General features: G+C 41.8%; 1 protein-coding gene across 2 annotated transcripts in view; it reads right to left on the bottom strand.

Moving 5' to 3' along the window:
* Positions 1 to 513: 513 nt before the first annotated feature.
* palb2 (partner and localizer of BRCA2) overlaps positions 514 to 22,921 on the bottom strand; it is a 29,141-nt gene continuing 6,733 nt past the window's right edge. Inside the window, exons 6-14 of one of the 2 annotated variants that reach the window (XM_078558481.1) lie at positions 22,022 to 22,554; positions 19,126 to 19,218; positions 18,471 to 18,632; positions 17,119 to 17,204; positions 15,719 to 15,877; positions 13,356 to 13,472; positions 7,834 to 7,921; positions 6,429 to 6,586; positions 514 to 1,273 (exon numbers count right to left, since the gene is read on the bottom strand). In XM_078558481.1, the coding sequence (XP_078414607.1) occupies positions 1,042 to 1,273; positions 6,429 to 6,586; positions 7,834 to 7,921; positions 13,356 to 13,472; positions 15,719 to 15,877; positions 17,119 to 17,204; positions 18,471 to 18,632; positions 19,126 to 19,218; positions 22,022 to 22,554 (1,628 nt within the window). In that variant the 3' untranslated portion in view covers positions 514 to 1,041. Of the gene's footprint in view, positions 1,274 to 6,423; positions 6,587 to 7,833; positions 7,922 to 13,355; positions 13,473 to 15,718; positions 15,878 to 17,118; positions 17,205 to 18,470; positions 18,633 to 19,125; positions 19,219 to 22,021; positions 22,555 to 22,921 lie in introns of both variants that reach the window. The other variant, XM_078558482.1, reaches the window with a different exon arrangement.

The following is a 22,921-nucleotide window of genomic DNA, read 5'->3' as shown; positions in this document are numbered from 1 at the left end:
TAGTAGACAGCTACATGACTGAAAGAGAGTGAAGCTGTGGGTGAAGACATCTTGAGAACTGCTGCGTGGACAGGTGCTAGAACGCATCAGAAATCGGGTAACTAGTGTTGACTGGCAGAGGAGCAGCAGATCCAGATTGCAGCACACTTTATGACATTGCAGAATTCCAACCGAGAACTTTGCTATGAGTCTGTTTGTGTGGGACATTATTTCTTAGCCAAATTGTTGTTTGTTTATGTACAGGACAGATTGATTAACCATCTTTTATGCAATACATATGAGCACACAAATTAGAAGGCCTATTGTATTGATAATATCGGACTCACTGTGACACTATCATTTTCTTTCATCTGTATGTCTAAACTAGTATGGTTAAACCAAGAGGGCTGGGATATATTTTGATTCCCTTACTGCTTCAACGCAGCTGCTAGGCAGTTATATAAAAGTAAATCCCAAATTAGCTGTCAATGAAAACATAAGCTTTCATAACATCAAAGAAAACATAGGTAAATGTGAATAATATGCAGATGCTCCCACTTTATATTCTCAGCATGTTTCCATCAGCAGTGAACAGAAGAAAATGTATTTGCATTATGAAAATGAGCAAGAATGTCCCTTGATGTATAAACATATACAGAAAGATCACAGTGCTAATCCCAAATCATCCAGAACAGTACATTTGGAAAGAAAGAGTGGCATCTTAATACTCTACCTAAACATATGAAAGGAGATTTTCAATATGATTCACTTATTTTGATTAAGTGCCCTCTGAACATTTTACTGAAATAGGGTAGTCCTGATTTTAATATCTGGTATTCCCCTAGAGCAATAACAGACAACATACAACAGTTCAGTACATCAATCCAAAACATTGTGGAAAAACTTTACATAGTACACAAGAAAAAATCATCTTCACATTGTAGTGTTTTTGTCTTGCTAACATATTTGATGCTTTTCACTCAACTGATGATGTGAATAAGTTTCAAATAAATAATCAAATGGCAAAGCTGCTTTTCTTGCATTAATCTCGGTGCAGTGATATCATACTGCAACTGTTCTAGCTCCCACACATTTGTAGATATACACAGTCCTGTCATTCTTTCTGACCAGGAGGCAGGAGTTAGCCTCTGCCCAGTGGAACAGCGACCAGTGTCCATTGGGGCCGTGCTGTAGCATGGTTGAGATGTAGCCAGACGGTATATCCCAAAGTACCAGGATTCCAGGGGTTACAACTGCTGCAATGGATTGGTCCTTCACACCTCCAACAATGTACCTGTTCCAGAAATAATTTCATTTAAAAGAAAAACAGACTATTTTATCTACCGTTGTTACTGAGCTAAGTAAATAAAACAGACAACACTACAGCATAAACCCTCAACTTTGTGAGAGTTTGGAGCAATCATTTTAATTTAACAAACCCACCAGCAGACTGATAGGATTGGGATCAGGTGCTTATTTAACACTTCTGCTGAATTTTAATTTCCTTCAATTTCAAAGGAAACTTAAGTTAGCATGGGCTGTAAAATCAGAGCAGTAGACTAGATTCCACCAGTTTCCCCGTGGATGGCGTTTAAAATGATCCCTATGCCACTTTGATCAGTGTAAATGTAATGCAGTGGGATTTGATTCAGCAACTGGAGCCATGTTGGTTCCTGTCATTTACATCAAAGTTTTGTGTTACTGGATACACAAACATCTGATTGGGTCATCCAGTGGTTCTGCTGCTTAAGTAGCAAAAGCGTGAGTTCGGGTTGGGGGGGTTGTTATTAACACCTTAGAGAATACTGATCAGAGAGAAAAAGAACCGATTATAAAATGGAAGCCCAGGTTAACATCTGATATTTGACACGGAACTTGATTCTCACTCTACTTCCATTTTGGATCCACATATCTGACATAGATATCCTCTACACAACTCTAATCCATGACATTGATAGAGTTAGCTTTCTTGGAAGGCACAGTTGTTTAACAGTGCACCAAACAGAAACTGTTATGGACTTGATTTTTCAGACAGGTTTCTCATTAGAAACATCGAACTTTATTTATAGGCTGCAGCAGCAGTTACAAGCTCCACAACTAGAAGAGCTCCCACTCTAAAGGTTCTCTGCGCTTAGAGCTGATTCGTTCAGACTGTCATGTGATACAACACCATAAGCTACAGTCACTACATTCCTTAAATCTATAATTACTACATTCCTCCCCCTTTAATTTTTTTGTAAAGTTTGTATATACAAGAACATTTACCTTCATGAAATTACAAATATATACACGGGTCATGGAATTATAAGTTCAGTCTTTCAGGTGGTTTCCTAATCTGGGTGGAACTTCGTAACTCCATGACTTTCGAATCTCTTACAGGTTCCACATTATCTGGAACCGCAGCAACATCAGGTACCTCTTTAGGCACAGGAAGCTCAGTGTTATCTACCCCGACAGAGACATCTGATATGTCTATCCTTGGTTGAACAATTTCAACAGGGACCACAGGTTCAACAATGGTTACAGGTGGAACATCATTTTGTTGGGGTACTCCACTTCTTCTCAAATGATCCACATGTTTTCGGGGGATCCAGCCCTCCACTTCTACATGGTACGACAAGGGTCCAGTCACAGAAACTATTACACCATGTAACCAACTCAATCCACCACTGAAGTTTTGTAAGTATACTGCTTCACCAACAGTAAATTCTTGCTCTCCACTATGCAAATCATGAGTTACTTTTTGATTCCCTTGACTTTTCTCCACCTTCCACTCCAAATTGGGAAGTATCAGGCTTAATCTTGTTCAAAGACGTTGCTTCCTAAGTAACGTGAAAGTTTTGTCTCCAATGATTCTCACGATAATTTTTCATCCTAGTTTTAAAAGTCTGTCCTGCTCTCTCAGCTAAGTTGTTAGATGACGGACGATGTGGTGCTGTCTTTACGTGTTTGATACCATTTAGACTCAAATCTTTGAAATTCAGCACTCGTAAATGCAGTACCATTGTCTGAGATGATTACTTCTGGCAATACATGTCAGGAAAAGCTTTGGTGTAACCCATCTATAGTCACACCTGACGTTGGCGACCTAATCTCGTAAACGTCTAGCCATTTGGAATGTGCATCAATTATTAGTAGGAACATGGTGCCTAGAAATGGACTGACGTAATCTATATGCAGTCTCACCCAGGACCGATCAGGCAATTCCCAAGGTATAGTGGGGCTGCAACAGATAACTCCTGTAGTTGTTGGCATTGTACAGTGTTTAACCACCTTCTTGATATCACCGTCAATGCCCAGCCACTAAAACGTAACTTTGCGCAATCGTCTTCATTCTTGAGATTCCCGGATGTGCGCTATGCAACCCCGCTAAGAGTGGTCCCCTTCCTTGTGAAGGAACAATTACTCGATCACGCCATAACAGGATACCATCTTGACTGCTCAATTCATTCCTTTGAGTGAAGAATGGCTTCAATTCATCAGGGACTGGTTCCTGGGACCATTCTTTCAACACTTGGTCTCTCCCTCTAGACAGGACTGGATCACGATTCGTCCAGTTTCGTATCTACCTTGTGCAGACTGGCGAGGAATCCAGGGAATTCATCGCTAGTATGATTTATTGGGGAACTGGGGCATGTTCATTGCTCTTCTGCAAAGGAAAACGACTTAGGGCATCAGCATTAGTTATATGCATCCCTGGTCTGTGCACAAAAGTGTATTCATATGCAGATAAAATTAGAGCCCATCTTTGAATTTGTGTAGAAGTCATGGGAGGGATAGCTTTCTCTTCACTGAACAGACCTAAGAGTGGTTTGTGGTCTGACACCATCATAAAGTGTCGGCCTTGTACGTATTGATGGAATTTTTTATCTCAGGAAATAATCGACAATCCTTCTTTCTCAATTTGCAAATACCCTTTATCGGCCGTGGAAAGGGTCCTGGACAAGTAGCCTATTGGCCTTTCTGAAAGGTCGTCCATCTTGTGCAATAGTACCGCTCCCACGCCATAGGGGGTTAGTATCGTTCCTTTGTTGGGTTGCAGTGTACTAACAAGTTTGTTGACAGTGCAAGAGTTGTTTAACTTTCGTGAAGGCTTCTTCTTGGGGTAACTTCAAAACCCAATGCTGGTTTTTCTTTAATTATGAGTGTAGAGGGGATAAGGCCATTGATAAGTTGGGTAGGAATCGACCATAATAATTAACCATACCCAAGATTGACTTGAGTTCAGAGACATTGTTAGGCGAAGGTGCCTCCTTTATAGCTAACTTATTCTTCTACCAGGTGTAACCCTTGGGCATCTACCCAGTGACCCAAATAAATGACTTTGCTCGCCTGAAAGGTACACACTTTTCTTTTCTTAAGTGCACCCCACTTCCAAAAATAGTTTCAAGACTTCCTCCAAATTAGCCAAGTGTTCAGCTTCCGTGAACCCCATTATTAGGACGTTGTCTAGGTAGACCATGACTTGAGTTAGTCCTTGTAGCAAATTCTCCACGGTCCTCTGGAAAATTGCACAGGCTGAAGAAACACCAAAGGGTAAACGTGTGTATTGATATAATCCTTTGAGTGTTTATGCTCATAAAATCTCTGGAGGCATTGTCCAGTTCCAGCTGCTGATACATGTGACTCATATCCAGTTTAGTATAAGTTGTTCCTCCTAATTTAGCATAGAGATCCTTAATCTTGGGGATAGGGTACTTGTCCAACTTGGCAACTTTGTTTACTGTTAGCTTATAGTCCCCACGGATCTGGATGGTCTAATCTGGTTTTAAGACAGGGACTGCTGCCCACTCTTGAGAATTGAACTGGCTGTGTGACCCCCAGTCTCTTTAAACGGTTCAATTCGATGTCAACCTTCTCCCTCAGAGCATACGGCACCAGCCTTGCTTTAAAGAAACGAGGTGTTGCTTATGAGTCAACGTAGATCTTAGCCTGTACCCCTTTGATTCTCCCCAGTTCAGTCTCAAAAAGACTCGTCATATTTCTTTAGCAGTTCTGGCAGTCCTCCTACTCGTAGCTGGAAAATTTCAAACCAATTTTGTTTAATTTCTTTCAACCAATCATGACCTAGAAGGCTTGGTCCTTCGTCTTCTACTACCATCACTGGGAGTTGTGCTGTTTGGTGCTCATAATAAACAGGTACAATGGCAATACCCTTCACTTGGATAGGTCTTTTATGACAAAAATAGCACTCCACCTCTTTAAAACTGCAAGTTTCTGGAGTATGATTGCTTCCACATCAGTAACAATTCACTTTCAGATTTGCTGCTGAGCTGTTTCCTGTATTGATTTTAAATTTCCGGGTAGCGGGGACTGTCTCCCACTTTGCGGCGGAGTCCTGGCTTTTCGCACTACACCCTACTATCCATTCCTGCCCCAACTGGAAAATGGCGCCTTTTGTGCACCTTGTATAGCTTGCGCGTCCCGTTTGGCGCTTTCCATCACGAGTACTATTTCCAATGCTTTTTTAAAATTGAGGTTTACTTCAGTTAATAATCATTGTTTAATGGCATCATCTTGCACATCGCAGACCAAACGATCCCTGAGCATATCGCTTAGGGTCTTCCTGAAATCAGTGTTCAGTCAGTTGTTTCAATTTCACCATGTATATAGCAATGGTCTCCCCTGGGGCTCTAATCCTCGAATTAAACCTGAACCTCTGCATGGTGACTGAGGGTTTGGGTTGAAAGTGTCCCTTAAAAAGATCTACCAAGGTCTTCAATTCACCCAAGGTCTTCAAATCAGGGCATTCGGGGCTGTCAAACTTCGGATTAAATTATAGGTTTTACACCCGCAAACACTTAGGAGAATTGCTCTCCTCCTTTTCTCCCCAGTTATTTCGTTTGCCTCGAAACATAACCACAGGCGTTCTACATATTGACACCAATCCTCTGTGGATGGTTCAAAGGGGTCAATCCTGCCAAAATGTGGCATACCTGATCAGTATATCTTCCTTTTCTTCTGTTTAAACAATATACTCATAGTCGCTGGGCAAGGAACAATGCCAGACCTGATTTATCCTCATCGCCAGTTTGTTATGGACTTGATTTTCCAGACAGGTTTCTCATTAGAAACATCAGACTTTATTTACAGGCTGCAGCAGCAGTTATGCGCTTCCATCAAGCTCCACAATTAGGAGAACTCTCACTCTAAGATTCCCGCGCTTAGAGCTGATTCGTTCACACTGTCACGTGATACTATGCAACACAATTAGTCTTAAAGCTACAGTCATTACGTTCCTTAAAGCTACAATTACTACAAAAACCTTACACAGAAACCTTTTCAGAAACAACTGGATGAATGTGTGTTCAAGATGAAGAGACCCCAACTAACACCCCAATGAGATTTACTAATTTAACAGAGGATTGGAACCAGAGACCTTCTAGCATTGAGAGGCACTTTTCCCAAAGGAGGACATTGATGCATATGTAATATAGAATGCACCTTACCTTCCATTGCATTCCAGAGGAAGCATATATGACATGACAGGTCTACTTTTACCATTCATTGGATTAACAGCAACCATTCTTAAAACACAAACTCTCCTTCTGACAGATCCATCACAGGTGCCAACATACCGGTGACTGAGGAGAAGGAACAAAATGCCCTAAAATACAAAAATAAAAAGCAATAAAATATTTACTTCCAAAGGACTGCCAATTTTTACTTTGCAGATTTTTTAACCGGGAGCTGCATTCAAGATCCTGTCCATTTGTAGTTAGAGCCACAGGTTTACAGCAAGTCACTTGCTATTTTACAACAAGAGATTTTATCACTGCACTGCAGGTTGCATTCTGCAATTCTGTCCTTTTTTCAGTAAAATTCACAAACCAATGGCCTTGGTCAGAATTGAACTGGGACAGAAATGCAACTGCAAGGAAAAAAACTACAAATGTTAAAAATATACAGCAGGACTGTCAACATCTGTACAGTAGGGAAAACAGTAGGGTTTCTGATATCGACCCTTGATTTCACTTCGAGTTTGACAAAGGACTGACATGAAAATCATTAACTTGACTTTTTAAAAAATCTCCTCACTGACGTATTAGATCCTGTTGTGTATTTCCAGCATTTGCAGTTTTTATTGCAAGCTGTTTAATCATGTGGCTGGCCAGTCAGTTGGTCCAGACCTCGTACAGTTCTCATTTATTGGCAATGCAAAGCGTGAAAATAAATAAATGTTGTTCGTCCAGGGCAGTGAAGACCGTACCACAGGTGCATGTCCATATCTTGAAATAGTTTATTAAAGGCAAACAGCCCATTTCCATTATGAATAATTTTTTTTTTTGTAGTGGTCTTTTATTCTCAAATAATCAGGATTTTAGATGAAGCACCTATGCTTCTTGGTCTCAGTGCCAGCCCTCCATGAATTAAATGTAAAGTCACTCCTACATTTATACATGTTGCTCCCAACTCTAACAGGCTGGCATTTACTGTTTCCAACATTTGACATTGTGACATCTGAAGTTCACATTTACATGCCAATGATGCCAGTTTTGCACCATGGATTTGGACTATATGGGAACCAGCTAAATTAACCAGTTAAGACCCTTAAAATCAAACACGCATTTCCTTCCATCAGTCTGAACTGGATTCAAAGCATGTCTCTGAGGTGAAAAGTTAATGCAGGGACACTGGGTCTCTCCCTCACATAGCACACTCTCTTAGAGAAACTTATGCTACATGCAGCAATTTATTTACTGCCTGGTCCCCGCTATCATTAAATCCACATTGCAATACAAATCCTACACTGATAACACCTCCCCTCTCCTGGAAGTAGCAATGTCACAAACTAATAGCCTGTGAGATATCACCACTTTTTGGAGTTATAAAGATAAAAATATTGCTCCTTACAGACTCTGAGTAGGCCTTCTGGCAGACAGTACCAGGGTAGCTTTCACTTAAATGGATCTTCTTCAGGAGATGTCCTGTCTTTAAGTTCCTAAGAGGTAAACACACAGAAACCAATCTGAAATGAGTTTCTCTCCAGACCAATCCCTGTTGAATAATATCATGCAGGAATCACTAAAACAATGAGGCAAAGCAGACAGAAAATGGAGAGGAGTTGAGCAGAAGAGAGGCTATGGTGAGACTGGGATTAAAACACCTTCAGTGGTTTACAAAGTATTCTTACATAGAGATTTACCACTTGTTTTAGAAATACCCTAAACTGCTTCAATTTCTTTTCATTCCTTTAAAGTATATTGGTTGCTCTGATGGCAGACGTGGCAACTTTTTTTTTTGATAAAGACCTCATTAACAACAGTGAAATTACAAACCATTTTTCAGTGGTGCTGGCTGGAACTCATTTATTTTTGAGTTGTACATGCAGATAGCCACATAAGAATATGATGTACTGGCAATAATAGGGACCTGGCTCAAAAAAGTGGCAGAACTGGGTACTCAATATTCCTGGATAGAAGGTGTTCAGGAAAGATAGGGGAGGTTAAAAATGAGGTGGGGTGACAGCACTGATTAAGGAAAATATTAATGTAGAACTTGAATATTGCTGAAAAGATGCTGGCAAAGCTTTTTGTCTTGCACTCATCAGGACAAATGCAAAAATACCAAATTTCAAATGATCACAACAATTTATACCACAAGAGAAAAGGGCTGCTGACTGGTAACAAGTCTACTCTGATTGGCCAAGGCTTAACCACGGAGAAAGCAAAGGGGCCACAGATTCCCCAAGCTTCCGAGCAATTTAAAAGAGGCACAAAAGTTTTGAACATATCCTTTTCGGTTTGCAGAGAACAGATCTGTGCGTATGAATGTATGTCTCTAGTGAGCCTAAATGAGCCATGTTATGAGCTTGACTGATTATCTTAAATTGGTTGTTAATGCTATTCACACGCTCAGGATTGTTCAGCAAGTATTGCGCAATCGCAGAATCACATCTAACAGTAGACGTTTTGTTTTGGGTTTTGCAAGCACAGGCTGATTGAGTCTATCAGAAAAGCTTTACAAGAATGGTTCCAGAGATGAGAGACTTCAGTTACATGGATAAATTGGAGAATTGAAGTTCATCTCTAAGGAGAACAGAGGAGGTTGTTTAATTGATTTGATGAAGGCATTCAAACTCATGAGAGGTCAAGACAATGTAGTTAGAGAGAAAGTGTTCCCATTGGAAGAAAGGTCACGAACCTGAGGACACATATTTAAGGTGATTGACAAAAGAGCTAAAGATGAGTTGTTAGAATCTGGAATGCACTGCCTGAAAGGGTAGTAAAGGCAGATTCAATCTTGGTTTCCAAAAGAGAACTGGATAAGCACCTGAAGGGAAAAAAATTTGCAGGGCAATGGGGAGGACAAGCTAAATTGGCCATAAGACGTAGGAGCAGAAGTAGGTCATTTGGCCCATCGGGTCTGCTCCGCCATTCAATGAGATCATGGTTGATACTCCTCAACTCCACTTTCCTGCCATTTCCCCATATAGGTATGTGAAGAGAAAAAGATTGGTGAAGACAAATGTAGGTCCCTTACAGTCAGAAACAGGGGAACAAAGAAATGGCTGACCAACTAAATACATATTTTGGTTCTGTCTTCACAAAGGAAGATACAAATAACATGCCAGAAATGTTGGGGAACACAGGGTTTAGTGAGAGGGAGGAACTGAAAGAAATCAGTATTCGTAGGGAAATGGTGTTTGAGAAATTGATGGGATTGAAGGCCGATAAATCCCCAGGGCCTGATAATCTATATCCCAGAGTACTTAGGGAAGTGGCCCTAGAAATAGTGGATGCATTGGTAGTCATCTTCCGAGATTCTATAGACTCTGGAACAGGTCCTACGAATTGGAGGGTAGCTAATGTAACCCTACTGTTTAAAAAGGGAGGTAGAGAGAAAACAGGGAATTATAGACCAGTCAGCCTGACGTTGGTAGTGGGGAAAATTCTAGAGTCCATTATAAAAGATTTAATAGCTGAGCACTTGGAAAACAGTGGCAGAATCGGACAGGGTCAGCATGGATTTATGAAAGGGAAATCGTGCTCGACAAATCTACTGGAATTTTTCGAGGATGTAACTAGTAGAGTCGATGAGGGAGAGTCAGTGGATGTAGTTTATTTGGACTTTCAGAAGGCTTTCGACAAAGTCCCACATAAGAGAATAGCATATAAAATTAAAGCGCATGGGATTGGGGGTAGTGTATTGAGAAGGATAGAAAACTGGTTGGCAGACAGGAAACAAAGAGTAGGAATAAACGGGTCTTTTTCTGAATGGCAGGCAGTGACTACTGGGGTACCGCAGGGATCAGTGCTGGGACCCCAGCTATTCACAATATATATTAATGATTTAGATGAGGGAACTAAATGTACTATCTCCAAATTTGCAGATGACACAAAGCTGGGTGGGAGGGTGAGCTGTGAAGAGGATGCAGAGATGCTTCAGTGGGATTTGGACAAGCTGAGTGAGTGGGCAAATGCATGGCAGATGCAGTATAATGTGGATAAATGTGAGGTTCTCCACTTTGGTAGCGAAAACAGGAAGGCAGATCTGAATGGCTATAAATTGAGAGAGGGAAATGTGCAATGAGACCTGGGTGTCCTTGCATACCAGTCGCTGAAGATAAGCATGCAGGTGCAGCAGGCGGTAAAGAAGGCAAATGGTATGTTGGCCTTCATAGCGAGAGGATTTGAGCAGGGATGTCTTGCTGCAATTAAACAGGGCCTTGGTGAGACCACCCTGGAATATTGCGTGCAGTTTTGGTCTCCTTATCTGAGGAAGGGTGTTCTTGCTATAGAGGGAGTGCAGCGAAGGTTTACCAGGTTGATGCCTGGGATGGCGGGACTGACATATGAGGGGAGACTGAGATGGTTAGGATTATATTCACTGGAGTTCAGAAGAATGAGGGTGGTGGGGGGTGGGGGCGCTGAGATCTCATAGAAACTTATAACATTCTAACAGGACTAGACAGGGTAGATGCAGGAAGGATGTTCCTGATGGTGGGGGAGTCCAGAACCAGGGGTCACAGTCTGAGGATACGGGGTAGACCATTTAGGACTGATGAGGAGAAATTTCTTCACCCAGAGAGTGGTGAGCCTGTGGAATTCGCTACCACAGAAAGTAGTTGAGGCCAAAACATTGTATGTTTTCAAGAAGGAGTTAGATATAGCTCTTGGGCGAAAGGGATCAAAGGATATGGGGAGGAAGCGGGAGCAGGCTATTGAGTTGGATGATCAGCCATGATCATAACGAATGGCGGAGCAGGCTTGAAGGGCCGAATGGCCTACTCCTACTCCTATTTTCTATGTTTCTATAACCCTTGATTCTCTTACTGATTAAAAATCTGTCTATCTCAGCCTTGAATATACTTAACGACCCAGTCTCTACAGCCCTCTGCGAAAGAATTCCACAGATTGACTACCCTTAGAGAAGAAATTCCTCCTCATCTCTGTTTTAAATGGGCGTCCCCTTACTCTGAGATTATGCCCTCTGGTCCTAGACTCTCCCCCAAGGGGAAACAACCTCTCAGCATCTACCCTGTCAAGCCCCCTAATAATCTTGTATGTTTCAATAAGGTCGTGTCTCATTTTTCTAAACTCCAATTCTAAACTCAACCTCTCCTCATAAGAAAATCCCTCCATACCCGGGATCAACCTAATGAACCTTCTCTGGACTGCCTCCAATGCCAGTATATCTTTGCTTAGATAATGGGACCAAAACTGTTCACAGTATTCTAGGTGTGGTCTAACTAGTGCCTTGTATAGTTTTAGCAAGATTTCCCTATTTTTATGCTCTGTTCCCTTTGAAATAAAGGCCAACATTCCATTTGCCTTCCCTATTCCCTGCTGAACTTGTATGTTAGCTTTTTGGGATTCATGCACAAGAACTCCCAAATCCCTCTGTGATGTAGCCTTCTGCAGTCTTTCTCCATTTAAATAATATTCAGCTCCTCTATTCTTCCTGCCAAAGTACATAACCTGACATTTTCCCACATTATATTCCATCTGCCAAGTTTTTGCCAACTCACTTAACCTGCCTATATCCCTCTGTAGACTCTTTGTGTCATCTTCATCACTTGCCTTCCCACCTACTTTTTTTTTGCTCTTGCAGTCAGCCAGTACAGACTTATCTGGCCAAATGGCCTCCTTCTGTGCTGTAATCATTCTATAATTCCATGAGCTCCTTGCCCTTCTTCAATGGGATCCTTTAATCTGAACCACCAGTAGTAGTCAGGACCCGGGTTAATGTCGTATCCAAAGGGCAGAATCTGCGACATGGTGGTATTTTCAGTACTGCACTGGAATGTCAGCTCATGTTCAGGATAGAGGCTCGAATCCCCAACCTTCTTACCCATAAGGTGAGTGCTACCAACCGATCCAAGCTGGCACCATTCCACAGTATTACCCTCTGATTAAATGACAAGATTACACTGAAGAAAGCCAATGTTGCTATTTTAACATTTGAGTCACAGCCAATTACAGTTTATGCAAATATCTGCTATTAATCCTTGATTAATTTGTTGGTGTGCAAGGCAGATGTTATGCACAGAATACGGGCTTTAAGGAAGGTGAGGGATGTACGGTCCACAAACGTCTGATGTCACAACATTAGAAGCGAGTCAAAAACAAAAACAGAATTACCTGGGAAAACTCAGCAGGTCTGGCAGCATCGGCGGATAAAAAAAAGAGTTGACGTTTCGAGTCCTCATGACCCTCTGGTAATGAGGACTCAAAACGTCAACTCTTTTCTTCTCCGCCGATGCTGCCAGACCTGCTGAGTTTTTCCAGGTAATTCTGTTCTTGTTTTGGATTTCCAGCATCCGCAGTTTTTTGTTTTTATATATATTAGAAGCGAGTGCCCATCACACTGGCTTTAAAAATAAAAATCCAAAGTAAACTTCTGTCTTTTTAAATTTACCATGATCAAACTAAATGGTGGAAAATGAGCAGGGAGCTGAGTGGCCTACTCCCATTCCTGTGTTCATACCTCCAAGTTAGAGGGTGAGAACAGAAAAGGAGAGTTTAAAACTTTGTTAGAGAGATCAAAAGAGTAGAAAAAAATAGGTTGGCTGGATTAGTTTTACTTTTCTTTTCGGCCAAAAGTTAAATGAAAATGAGAACAAGGAAAGAGATTGTGTGTGGGAAAGAAATAACAGCAACAGCAGGGCAGGCAGAACCAGCTAAACTTGTGTCCTGAGTGTATTTTACTATCTTGGAGTTAGTAAGGCTACAACTGGTGTTTGAGTAATTTATTACTGCAAGCTATTTATACGACTAATTTCAGTCTCGCTGCACAAGCTGAAATCATAGGAAAAAGTCAGAAGAGGACGACAGGACTTGTTCAGCCAAAAGGGTTAATTGAGTCAATGAATGAATCAGAAACTATCCATAAATCCAAAATTCTAATCCAGTTAGAAGGAATCATGCACTTACCAGATGACAATATTGCTCATTATAGTCGATCCAAGCAAAGCTTCTGCCTCCCCTTCGATTTCACTGAAAGCCAGTACCATTTCATTGGGTGGGACCAGCTGCATGCATTGCTTACTCCTAACCACGAGAAAACAGGCAGACATCACAAAACTGCAATTAGCTCATAAAACATTTCCTCTCTTCCCCTCGCATCTTCCCCCTGTTCCATACAGGTACCATTCCCCATGGAGGGCTGAGAAGGGACCTCTTCACAGGCCTTTACTGATATCAGGTTTGGGAAATGAGAAACCATTTTAGCTGTGGAGTTCTGAATGTGATGAATCACAGGGAACCTGGTTTCCTGGGGCTTGCTTGATTGCGCTACTTACATATCCACTATAAGACCTGGATCACTTGCCTTTGAAATGAGCATTACCTTTTGTGACATCATTAACACATAGGGTCAGGAAGCATCCCCACAATTAAGGTCATAAGAAATGAGAGCAGGAATAGGCCATATGGTTCTGTTCTGCCATTCAATAGAATCATGGCTGATATCCTACCTCAACTCAACACTCTGCACCATGTATACAAAAAGCAGGACAAATCCAACCCGGATAATTACCGCCCCATCAGTCTACTCTCGATCATCAGTAAAGTAATGGAAGGGGTCATCAACAGTGCAATCAAGCGGCACTTGCTTAGCAATAACCTGCTCACTGACACCCAGTTTGGATTCCGCCAGAGCCACTCAGCTCCTGACCTCGTTACAGCCTTGGTTCAAACATAGACAAAAGAGCCAAACTCCCGAGGTGAGATGCGAGTGACTGCCCTTGACAATCAAGGCAGCATTTGACCAAGTGTGGCATCAAGGAGCCCTAGCAAAACTGGAATCAACGGGAATCAGAGCGAAAACTCTCTGCTGATTAGAGTCATACCTAGCACAAAGGAAGATGGTTGTGGTTGTTGGAGGTCAGTCACCTCAGCACCAGGGCATCACTGCAGGGTTTTCTCAGGGTAGTGTCCTAGGCCCAACCATCTTCAGCTGCTTCAATTACCTTCCTTCCATCAGAAGGTCAGAAGTGGGGATGTTCACTGATGATTGCACAATGTTCAGCACCATTTGCGACTCCTCAGATACTGAAGCAGTCCATGTCCAAATGCAGCAAGACTTGGACAATATCCAGGCTTGGGCTGACAAGTGGCAAGTAACATTCGCGCCACACAAGTGTCAGGCAATGACCATCTCCAATAAGAGAGAATCCAACCATCGCCCCTTGATGTTCAATGGCATTACCTTAACTGAATCCCCCACTATCAACATCCTGGGGGTTACCATTGACCAGAAACTGAACTGGACTAGCCATATAAATACTGTGGCTACAAGAGCAGGTCAGAGGCTAGGAATCGTGTGACGAGTAATTCGCCACCTGACTCCCCAAAGCCTGTCCACCATCTACAAGGCACAAGTCAGGAATGTGATGGAATATTCCCCACTTGCCTGGATGAGTGCAGCTCCTACAACACTGAAGAAGCTGGTCATCGTCCAGGACAAAGCAGCCAGCTTGATTGGTACCACATCCACAAACATTCACTCCCTCCACCTCCGATGCACAGTAGCAGCAGTGTGTACCATCTACAAGATGCACTGCAGGAATTCACCAAGGCTCCTTAGACAGCACCTTCCAAACCCACGACCACTACCACATCCCCTGAATGAATCAAAAAAAAACCATATCCCTTAATTCCCATTGATTCTTTTTTGGATACAATCTCTGTTTCGTATACCCAACCAACGACTGAATATCCACAACTCTGTGGGATAGAGGATTCCAAAGATTCACAACCCTTTTTGAGTGAAGAAATTTCTCTTCAGCTTAGTCCTAAATGGCCAACCTCATCCTGAGAATACATTTACTAGATGAATCTAGACTGCTTGAGCATTCTGAGTTGACGTTGGATTGTACTAACAAGGGATTTTAAACAATCATTCTATTTAACCAATCTTCCTTACCCCTTTGCAGACTTATCAGTCTTCATTTATGTTTTGACCTGGTGACCTTTAGAAAATCTTTAAGTCATCTTTGTTCCCAACAAGAATACATACTTCCAGCAAGCTCTCTGGGATCGTTATCCTCCATCAACAACTTGACTTTCTTCACCTTTTAGTGTTCTAAAGTGTAGAGCTACTCCCCCTTTCTTCTTATTTCATGTATTACTTTTGAATCCTCTAAACCCTCGTATTTTTCACTTATCATTTTAATGTTCTAAACAAGCATCAGACACACAACAGTTAACATGTTCCACTAGTTTGAGGTGTTGCTAAGCAAGCAAACCAAAACAAAAACATGGTTAATTAAAAAGAAATACAAATCATATCTGACCTTCCTTCTTTGGATAGGGTGCTGAGTTCTATGTGTTGACTCTGGAGTGTGCCACAAGAGCAGACCAGCCTCCTTCCAGGCAGCCCAAGCACTGCATTTATGTCTCCTGCCTGCAGCAGGGTGTGTTCCAAACAGCCCCTCTCTGTGGAGTGCAATACTCTTAAAACAAACAGGAGCAGTAGAAAAATCAATCAGCCATGCTTCAAGAAAGACAGGTGTTGCCTGAGCTATAATTTCACTTGGATCCATTATTAGGATTGTAGTAGCAATCTTGGTGAAAAAAACATTTTTTTTTGTACATAGTTTGATGAAGTGAAGGGTGTCAGTGCTGAGAATGCAAGGGTTTACCACTTAAGCACTTAGTTTCAGCATTTAGTAAACGCCCAAGTTTGATGCAATACAGGTTAGATACAGAGCAGAGCAAAGCTCTCCCTACATCAGACACTCCTAATGGCAGATACAGCACAGGTTTGACAGAGAATAAAGCTCTTCACAGTGCCTGAATATTGTACTTTAACTAAAAGTGAATTAATTCTGTATTCAAGGGAATAGTTGCATGTGCTAATAAAATTTAAATTAAACCCTATTTAAAATGTTGCCTAATTATTAATGCACTAACATTAATCACCCCTCACTATTAAATGCTTTTGACTATTCTTTAAAAAAGTCTCATCCCCCCCTTATTAAGTCACACACAATAGTCCAAACAAAGACAGAAAACAAGCAGATGTCTTGCTTCTGCAAATTCTGCTCTGTAATGCACAATTCAAGTGGGCTAATGACTGGCAGTGCTTCCTGTAATGACATGGCAGGGAAAGTACTTGGGTTAATTCCCAGTTTAACATACAGCAGGATTACCAATATTCTATGCCAATGTGCTTCCTTCAGAGCTTAAGTACAGTCTTAGAAAATAGTTTTCCCTAGTGTCACCACACTCCTCAGTATTTACAGCTTAGGGTCCCTGCAGGCCTTTTGGATGTGTCAGTCCAAAACAAGTTGCTAAGAGGGGTACGTCTCCTACTGCTTTCCTCATCCATTGTGTCAAGATTTGGGCCTCCGTTCTGTGTTCACACCTCAGCCTGGCAGCGTGCAAGCTTATTTCCTATCACTGTTCTTTCCATGTCACCACATGCCAATGATGCGATGAGGGGAGGGAGTGGGGGTCAATTTCAACAGTTTAGTTATAAAACATAATATATTGTAGAACTGGTTATTTTTATGAAAATAGCCAGTCTGCAAAAGTGTAAATACCATTTCAGAAAAGTGTGACAGGACACAAAATTGCTCCACACTTTTATATTCAGTGTGAAACCCCCACTTCTCTGCAAAATATTGTTAATGTGTAATCAATCAGTTCTAGAGTATTTCCACAGTTTTATCAATATGCTTTGTAGCCTTACTTCACTTCTCTTATCTCCAGGCTTCCAAAAGCCACACACAGGATATTCACAGCATCTGGAATGGGGATGAGTTCGATTATAGGAACCTGTAAGAGCCGGGGAGTGGAGACCAAATCAACACAAAAATCAGGTTAAAAAGAACGTCAAAAAGCAGAGGGCTCCTGTACCTCACCACTTATCTCAACAATCCTGAATAGTCTTTTAAGCACACTTCCTGCTCAGCTTGGATTCCAAAACACGATACTAGCTTGTACACAAAACCAAAATTAAACAGTTGCCAACTGGTTACTGAACATAACCAATAGGGAAAAATGTCCGCTTGCACCGAGACATCATGGACTTGGGATGTAAAACCAGATTGGAGCAATACAGAGGTATATATATTTGATTTGAATCTCTATATACATTCAGGTGGCTTCCTAATCACAGCCTTGTCGCATTAATGAGGTGTCTAGCAGAAGCCCCAGCAAGCTCCCTTAAAACAAAAGAGGGTGAAGTAGTAGGGAAAGTGCAGGTAACAGATCTCTGGCCTGCTTTTGTGTGCCCTCTAGCAGATGACTTAATGGCACTGGTTTAAACTAGGGACAGAGTGACCTTCCCTCCCTGCCCAAGACCTGCAGTCCGGTGAACATGAAACACAAGTTATATTGGGGGTTGAATACGAAACCAAAAGGTTTGCTTTGAGCACACTAGACAAGTTTAAAAGATGTTCAAGGCACAGCAAAAGTCATATTTGTCAGTAAGCCAGTGATATTTTAGGGAACCAGAGTAAATGTTATTTTCTTTAACCCATACATACAATGCATAACAACCCTGAAGATCTGGCTGTAGGAAGTGGAGTTAAGTTTCCTCCCAACCTCAGGAAAGGAATCTGGATATGCAAGGTAAACCTAGAAGGTTCTTCAGAGATGTGGGGACGAAAACAGAGAGGTGAAATGTGCAGTGGTGCTATGTTCCAACTTGTAGCACTAATACTATTTATTATTTAACACACTATTCCAACTTTTTCCAAACACTTCATTGTATGTGGAAAGTCCTCATTAGCTGGTGCTGTCTGTAGGTTTTCATGGATATCACAAGGCAGGCTGATAAGGCTTTAAACTTTATAATTTTGACAAGGTCTCTACAATCCTTCTCAAGGGCAAGTAGAGATTGGCAATAAAAATGCTGGTCTATCCAGCAACGCCCACATCCCAGGAAAGAATATATTAAAAAAACTCTGACATAGTTTAAAGCATTTGAGTCAAACATTTACTTTAATGTTGTTCAGAGTGAACTACTTAGCATTGAATACTAGACAGTCAGATCAGAATTAAGGTAATTTGCAACTAGAAAAGAACAGGCAGCCTTACCTTATTAAAGGTCCATGTATGGATATTAGTCCATTGGTTTAGCTGTTGTGGGGCCCACAGGAATACTGCTGTTTCACACGCACAAGCAATACATGAAGTTTTGGCCTCTTTCACTATCCAGAATACTGTACACAAATCAATAACACAGGAAGTGGATGGATTCTATGAATACAAGGGATAAAATAATTTAGCCTCCTTAAACATTAATGCAACGATGAGTTATTCCTATTACAGAGCAACTCTACTTCACAACAACCCCCAATGGCTGCTATATAGGACCAATTTTATCAATGGAGCTTCTCACCCAAAAGCTCCGCATACTGTGAAATCACAAGGCTCCCTGCCAGGTTTGTACATTCATAAAATTGGGTTCTATATCTACACTGGAGTCTTGATTAAAGCCTTTAAGGACCACAAGCTACATTTACTATTTAAAAGAAAACAATTGTTCCTCCTCCTGTGTGATGGCTAATTTCCTGGGATTTTGTTCAACTGAAGCGAGTTCCCAGCCTCATTCCTAGGGGCAAGTACAGAGCTAGTCAATATTCTGAACCACTGAATCAGTTTTTAAAATCAGGTTGTATCATTGTGCCTCAGTAACTTTGCAGAGAAAACATTACCTTTTAAGCTCTGGCATTGTTCAATATTTACTAACCTGTATCGTAGAGATTAGCTGCAAGGTTTGCCTCTTTAGTTTTTGCTCTAACTGGTTGGCAGACAGAGTAAGAGTCAAGGCATCATCATGGTCCTACAAAAAAATCCCACAAAATTTAATTAAAAGACTTCGAAAACAAAAAGGATCATTACACACAACCTGTTCAGAGTGTAAAATTGGTGGATTCTAGGTGCCTATATGAAGTCAGTGCTCTCCCCCATCCATGGTGCAAAAGTAAATGAAAAGTAAAAACTGCCAGGTTGCTACATAAACACGCACATTCGAACTTACGAACAAGGAGCAGGAGTAGGTCATTCAGCCTCTCGAGCCTGCTCCACCATTTAATAAGATCATAGCTGATCTGATAGTAACCTCAAATCTACATCCTGCCTACCCCTGATAACCTATCACCCTCTTGCTTACCAAGAATCTATCCACCGCTGCCTTAAAAATATTCAAAGATTCTGCTTCCACCGCCTTTTCAGAGAGTCCCAAAGACTCACGACCCTCAGAAAAAATTTTGTCTCATCTCCATTTTAAATGGGCAACCCCTTATTTTTAAAGAGTGACCCCTAGTTCCATATTCTCCCACAAGAGGAAACATTCTCTCTACATCCACCCTGACAAGTCCCCTCAGGATCTTATATGTTTAAATCAAGTCACCTTTTACCCTTCTAAACTCCAGTGGATACAAGCCTAATCTGTCCAACTTTTCCTCATAAAACAACCCGCCCATTTCAGGTATTAAGCTGGTAAACCTACTCTGAACTGCTTCCAACGTATTTACATCCTTCCTTAAATAATGTGACTGGTACTATACACAGTATTCCAGATGTGGTCTCACTAGTGCTCTGTATAACTGAACCATGACCTCACTACTTTTGTATTCAATCCCCCTTGCAAGAAAAAATAACACTCTATTAGCTTTCCCAAATTACTCACTGTACCTGATTACTAGTCTTTTGTGATTCATGCACTAAGACACCCAGATCCCTCTGCAATCTCTCACCATTTAGATAATGTGCCTCTCTTTTATTCTTCCTATCAAAATGGAAAATTTCCCACTTTCCCACATTATACTCCATTTGCCAGATCTTTGCCCACTCACTTAACATATCTATATCTTTTTGTAGCCTCATGTCCTCTTCACAAATTACTTTCCTCCCTATCTTTGTGTCATCAGCAAATTTGGCAACCATCACTTCATCCAAGTCATTTATATAAATTATAAACAGTTGAGGTCCCAGCACTGATCCCTGTGGCACACCACTCATTATATCTTGCCAACCTGAAAAAGACCCATTTATGCCTACTCTCTGCTTCCTGTTAGCCAGGCAATCTTCTATCCATGCCAATGTGTTACCCCTATACCATGAGCTTTTATTTTATGCAATAACCTTTGATCCAGAGATTATGACCTTTGAGGTTCTGCTTCTTAATTTGCTGCCAAGCTCCTCAATGACAATGCAGAACCTCCTTCTTTGTCCTGCCTATGTCGTTGGTACCAACATGGACCACGACAACTGGGTCCTCCCCCTTCCACTGCAAGTTCCTCTCCAGCCCAGGGCAGATGACCCGAAACCTAGCACCGGGCAGGCAACACAGCTGCCTGGACTCATGCCCTTTACGGCAGAGAACACCATCAATCCATCTGACCATACTGTCCCCTACTACCACTACATTCTTTGTAACTCCCCCCATTTGAATGGTTTCCTGTACCAGACTGTCAAGGCCAGTTAGCTCATCCACCCTGAAGCCCCCACTCTCATCCAAGCAAGCTGAAAAAACTTCAAACCTGTTGGATAATTACAGGGGCCGAGGCTCCTGTATTCCTGCCCTCTGGGTCCCCCCTACCTGCCTCAATTGCAGTCACAACCTCCTGTCCCAGACCAAATTAGAAGACTCCATCCTTAGGGGGGAGGCTGACCGCCTCTTGGAATAAAGTGTCCAGGTAGCTATCCCCCTGCCGAAGTTCCTGTAGCCACAAACACTTACTGCAGATGTGTTTGCCCTAGATCACACCAAAATCCAGAAGCTCCCACATCCTGCAATTGCAGCACATCACCTGCCCTGCCATCTCCAATATGTGTTAATTAATTAATTATAATTAATAAATCTTACACTTCCCAATAGGTTTTGGCTCTACCAGTAAACTTTACAATACCGATAAAACTAATAATATCAGTTACTGGTTTACCTGCTCCTTTTGCTGCACCAAAGCGGAAATCAAATACTGGAGGCTGAAAAAGAGTAGAAGAAAAAAAGCACCTCCCCCAACCCTTCACCAAATTGCCCACTCAGCGCGCTTTACTTCTTGCAGTAAACCTTACCTAAAGCACCTATTTCCCCCTGTGCACCGAATTCCCACTTTGACTCAAATTTTCAAATATACTCACTCGGTCTCTGTCTCACTCAGGCCGAAGTCTCCCCTCTCTGATTGTGCGCCTCTTAGTTCTTAGCTAATGCTGTCCCCTACCCAAAGCATTTGAAACAACATTGAAAGGGACAAAGAAGCAGCCACCAAAGGTGGCAAATTTAACATAATTACAGAAATAACTGCATTTTGTTTGCTTAGGTGGGTTACATACCGTTACAGATAGGAGCTGCTGCTCTCTGCAGCAGGGACAATAAGAGGGACAAAAAATGTGCCCTTTTCAATTCTGCACCTCAGTCACACGCACCTTTCAATAAAGGGAATGCAAATTGCAACAGGTTCACTCATCCAAGTGACCAACCAGATGACCTAGTTAAGGGGTAGTTACTGACCTCTACTTTGCACTTCTGCCTCAAACACACTCAAGATGAGGGACTCAGTGTGCCCTACCCTGCACTCAACAATCCATGGGAACAAATCTCATCATCGCACTAACCAGCATGTGCCGTAAAAAAAACATACCTCTTCAATTACAGTGCCCTCTTCAGCAAATTTCACATCACAATCCTCATTCAAAACTTCTGACTGACAGAAGTTTGTCTCACAATTGCCATGGAAGTGCTCCTGAGGTTGTTCATCCTTATCTAGATGTTCCCTTGCAGAAAGAGTGTCTTCGTTATTTACTAGCGGCACCATTCCTTCAGTAGATATCTGTGACCTTTTCCCACAGTTCCCGTCATTATTCTGAGCATCTTCACACATATGTGACAGTGTGGCAATTTGGGATGAATTCTGGTTTCCATGACTGTTTTGGGAAAGGACCGGAGAACTAGATGCAGGAGTAAAGCCAAGTGAAGGGAACACAGGGCTACCTGCATCTTGTTCACACTGGTGGACATTCCCTGCCTTTAGGGTACAGGAAGGTGTTGACAGCAGAACGCTGGAGGATAGTTTATAGCCAGATGTAGTTTTTGGCCTTTTCTGACCATAAGGACACATGTCATCTGCTGCTGGTTCCTCTGGGGTCCTGCTCATTTCCTTGCAGTCCAAACTCTCTAGATGAAAACATGTGCATATTAATTAATCCATTAAAAGGCGTAACTTTCACATATTCAGCCTTAAATGAATGACTGGTGTGTGTGTGTATTCTTTATTAATTATGGGATGCGGGTGTCACTTGCAAAAGGGCTTTTCACAGCCTGATGGTCCAAGATTGCAACCTCCAGATCAGCATTTATTGCCCATCCACAACTGTTCCAAAGGAGGTGGTGGGGAGACACCTTCCTGACCTGCTGCAGTCCTTAAGGTGAAGGTACTCTCAGCAGTGCTGTTAGGGAGAGAGTTCAGTGACTTTGGCTCAGCAATGATGAATCAGAATAACAGATACATATATTTAGATGGGCAACAGCCAAAAATGGGAGA

This window comes from Cetorhinus maximus, chromosome 15 (genome assembly GCF_964194155.1).
Source record: "Cetorhinus maximus chromosome 15, sCetMax3.hap1.1, whole genome shotgun sequence".
Classification (NCBI taxonomy): domain Eukaryota; kingdom Metazoa; phylum Chordata; class Chondrichthyes; order Lamniformes; family Cetorhinidae; genus Cetorhinus; species Cetorhinus maximus.
Note: the sequence above shows the minus strand (reverse complement) of the source record. Positions and strands in the feature narration are given on the sequence as shown.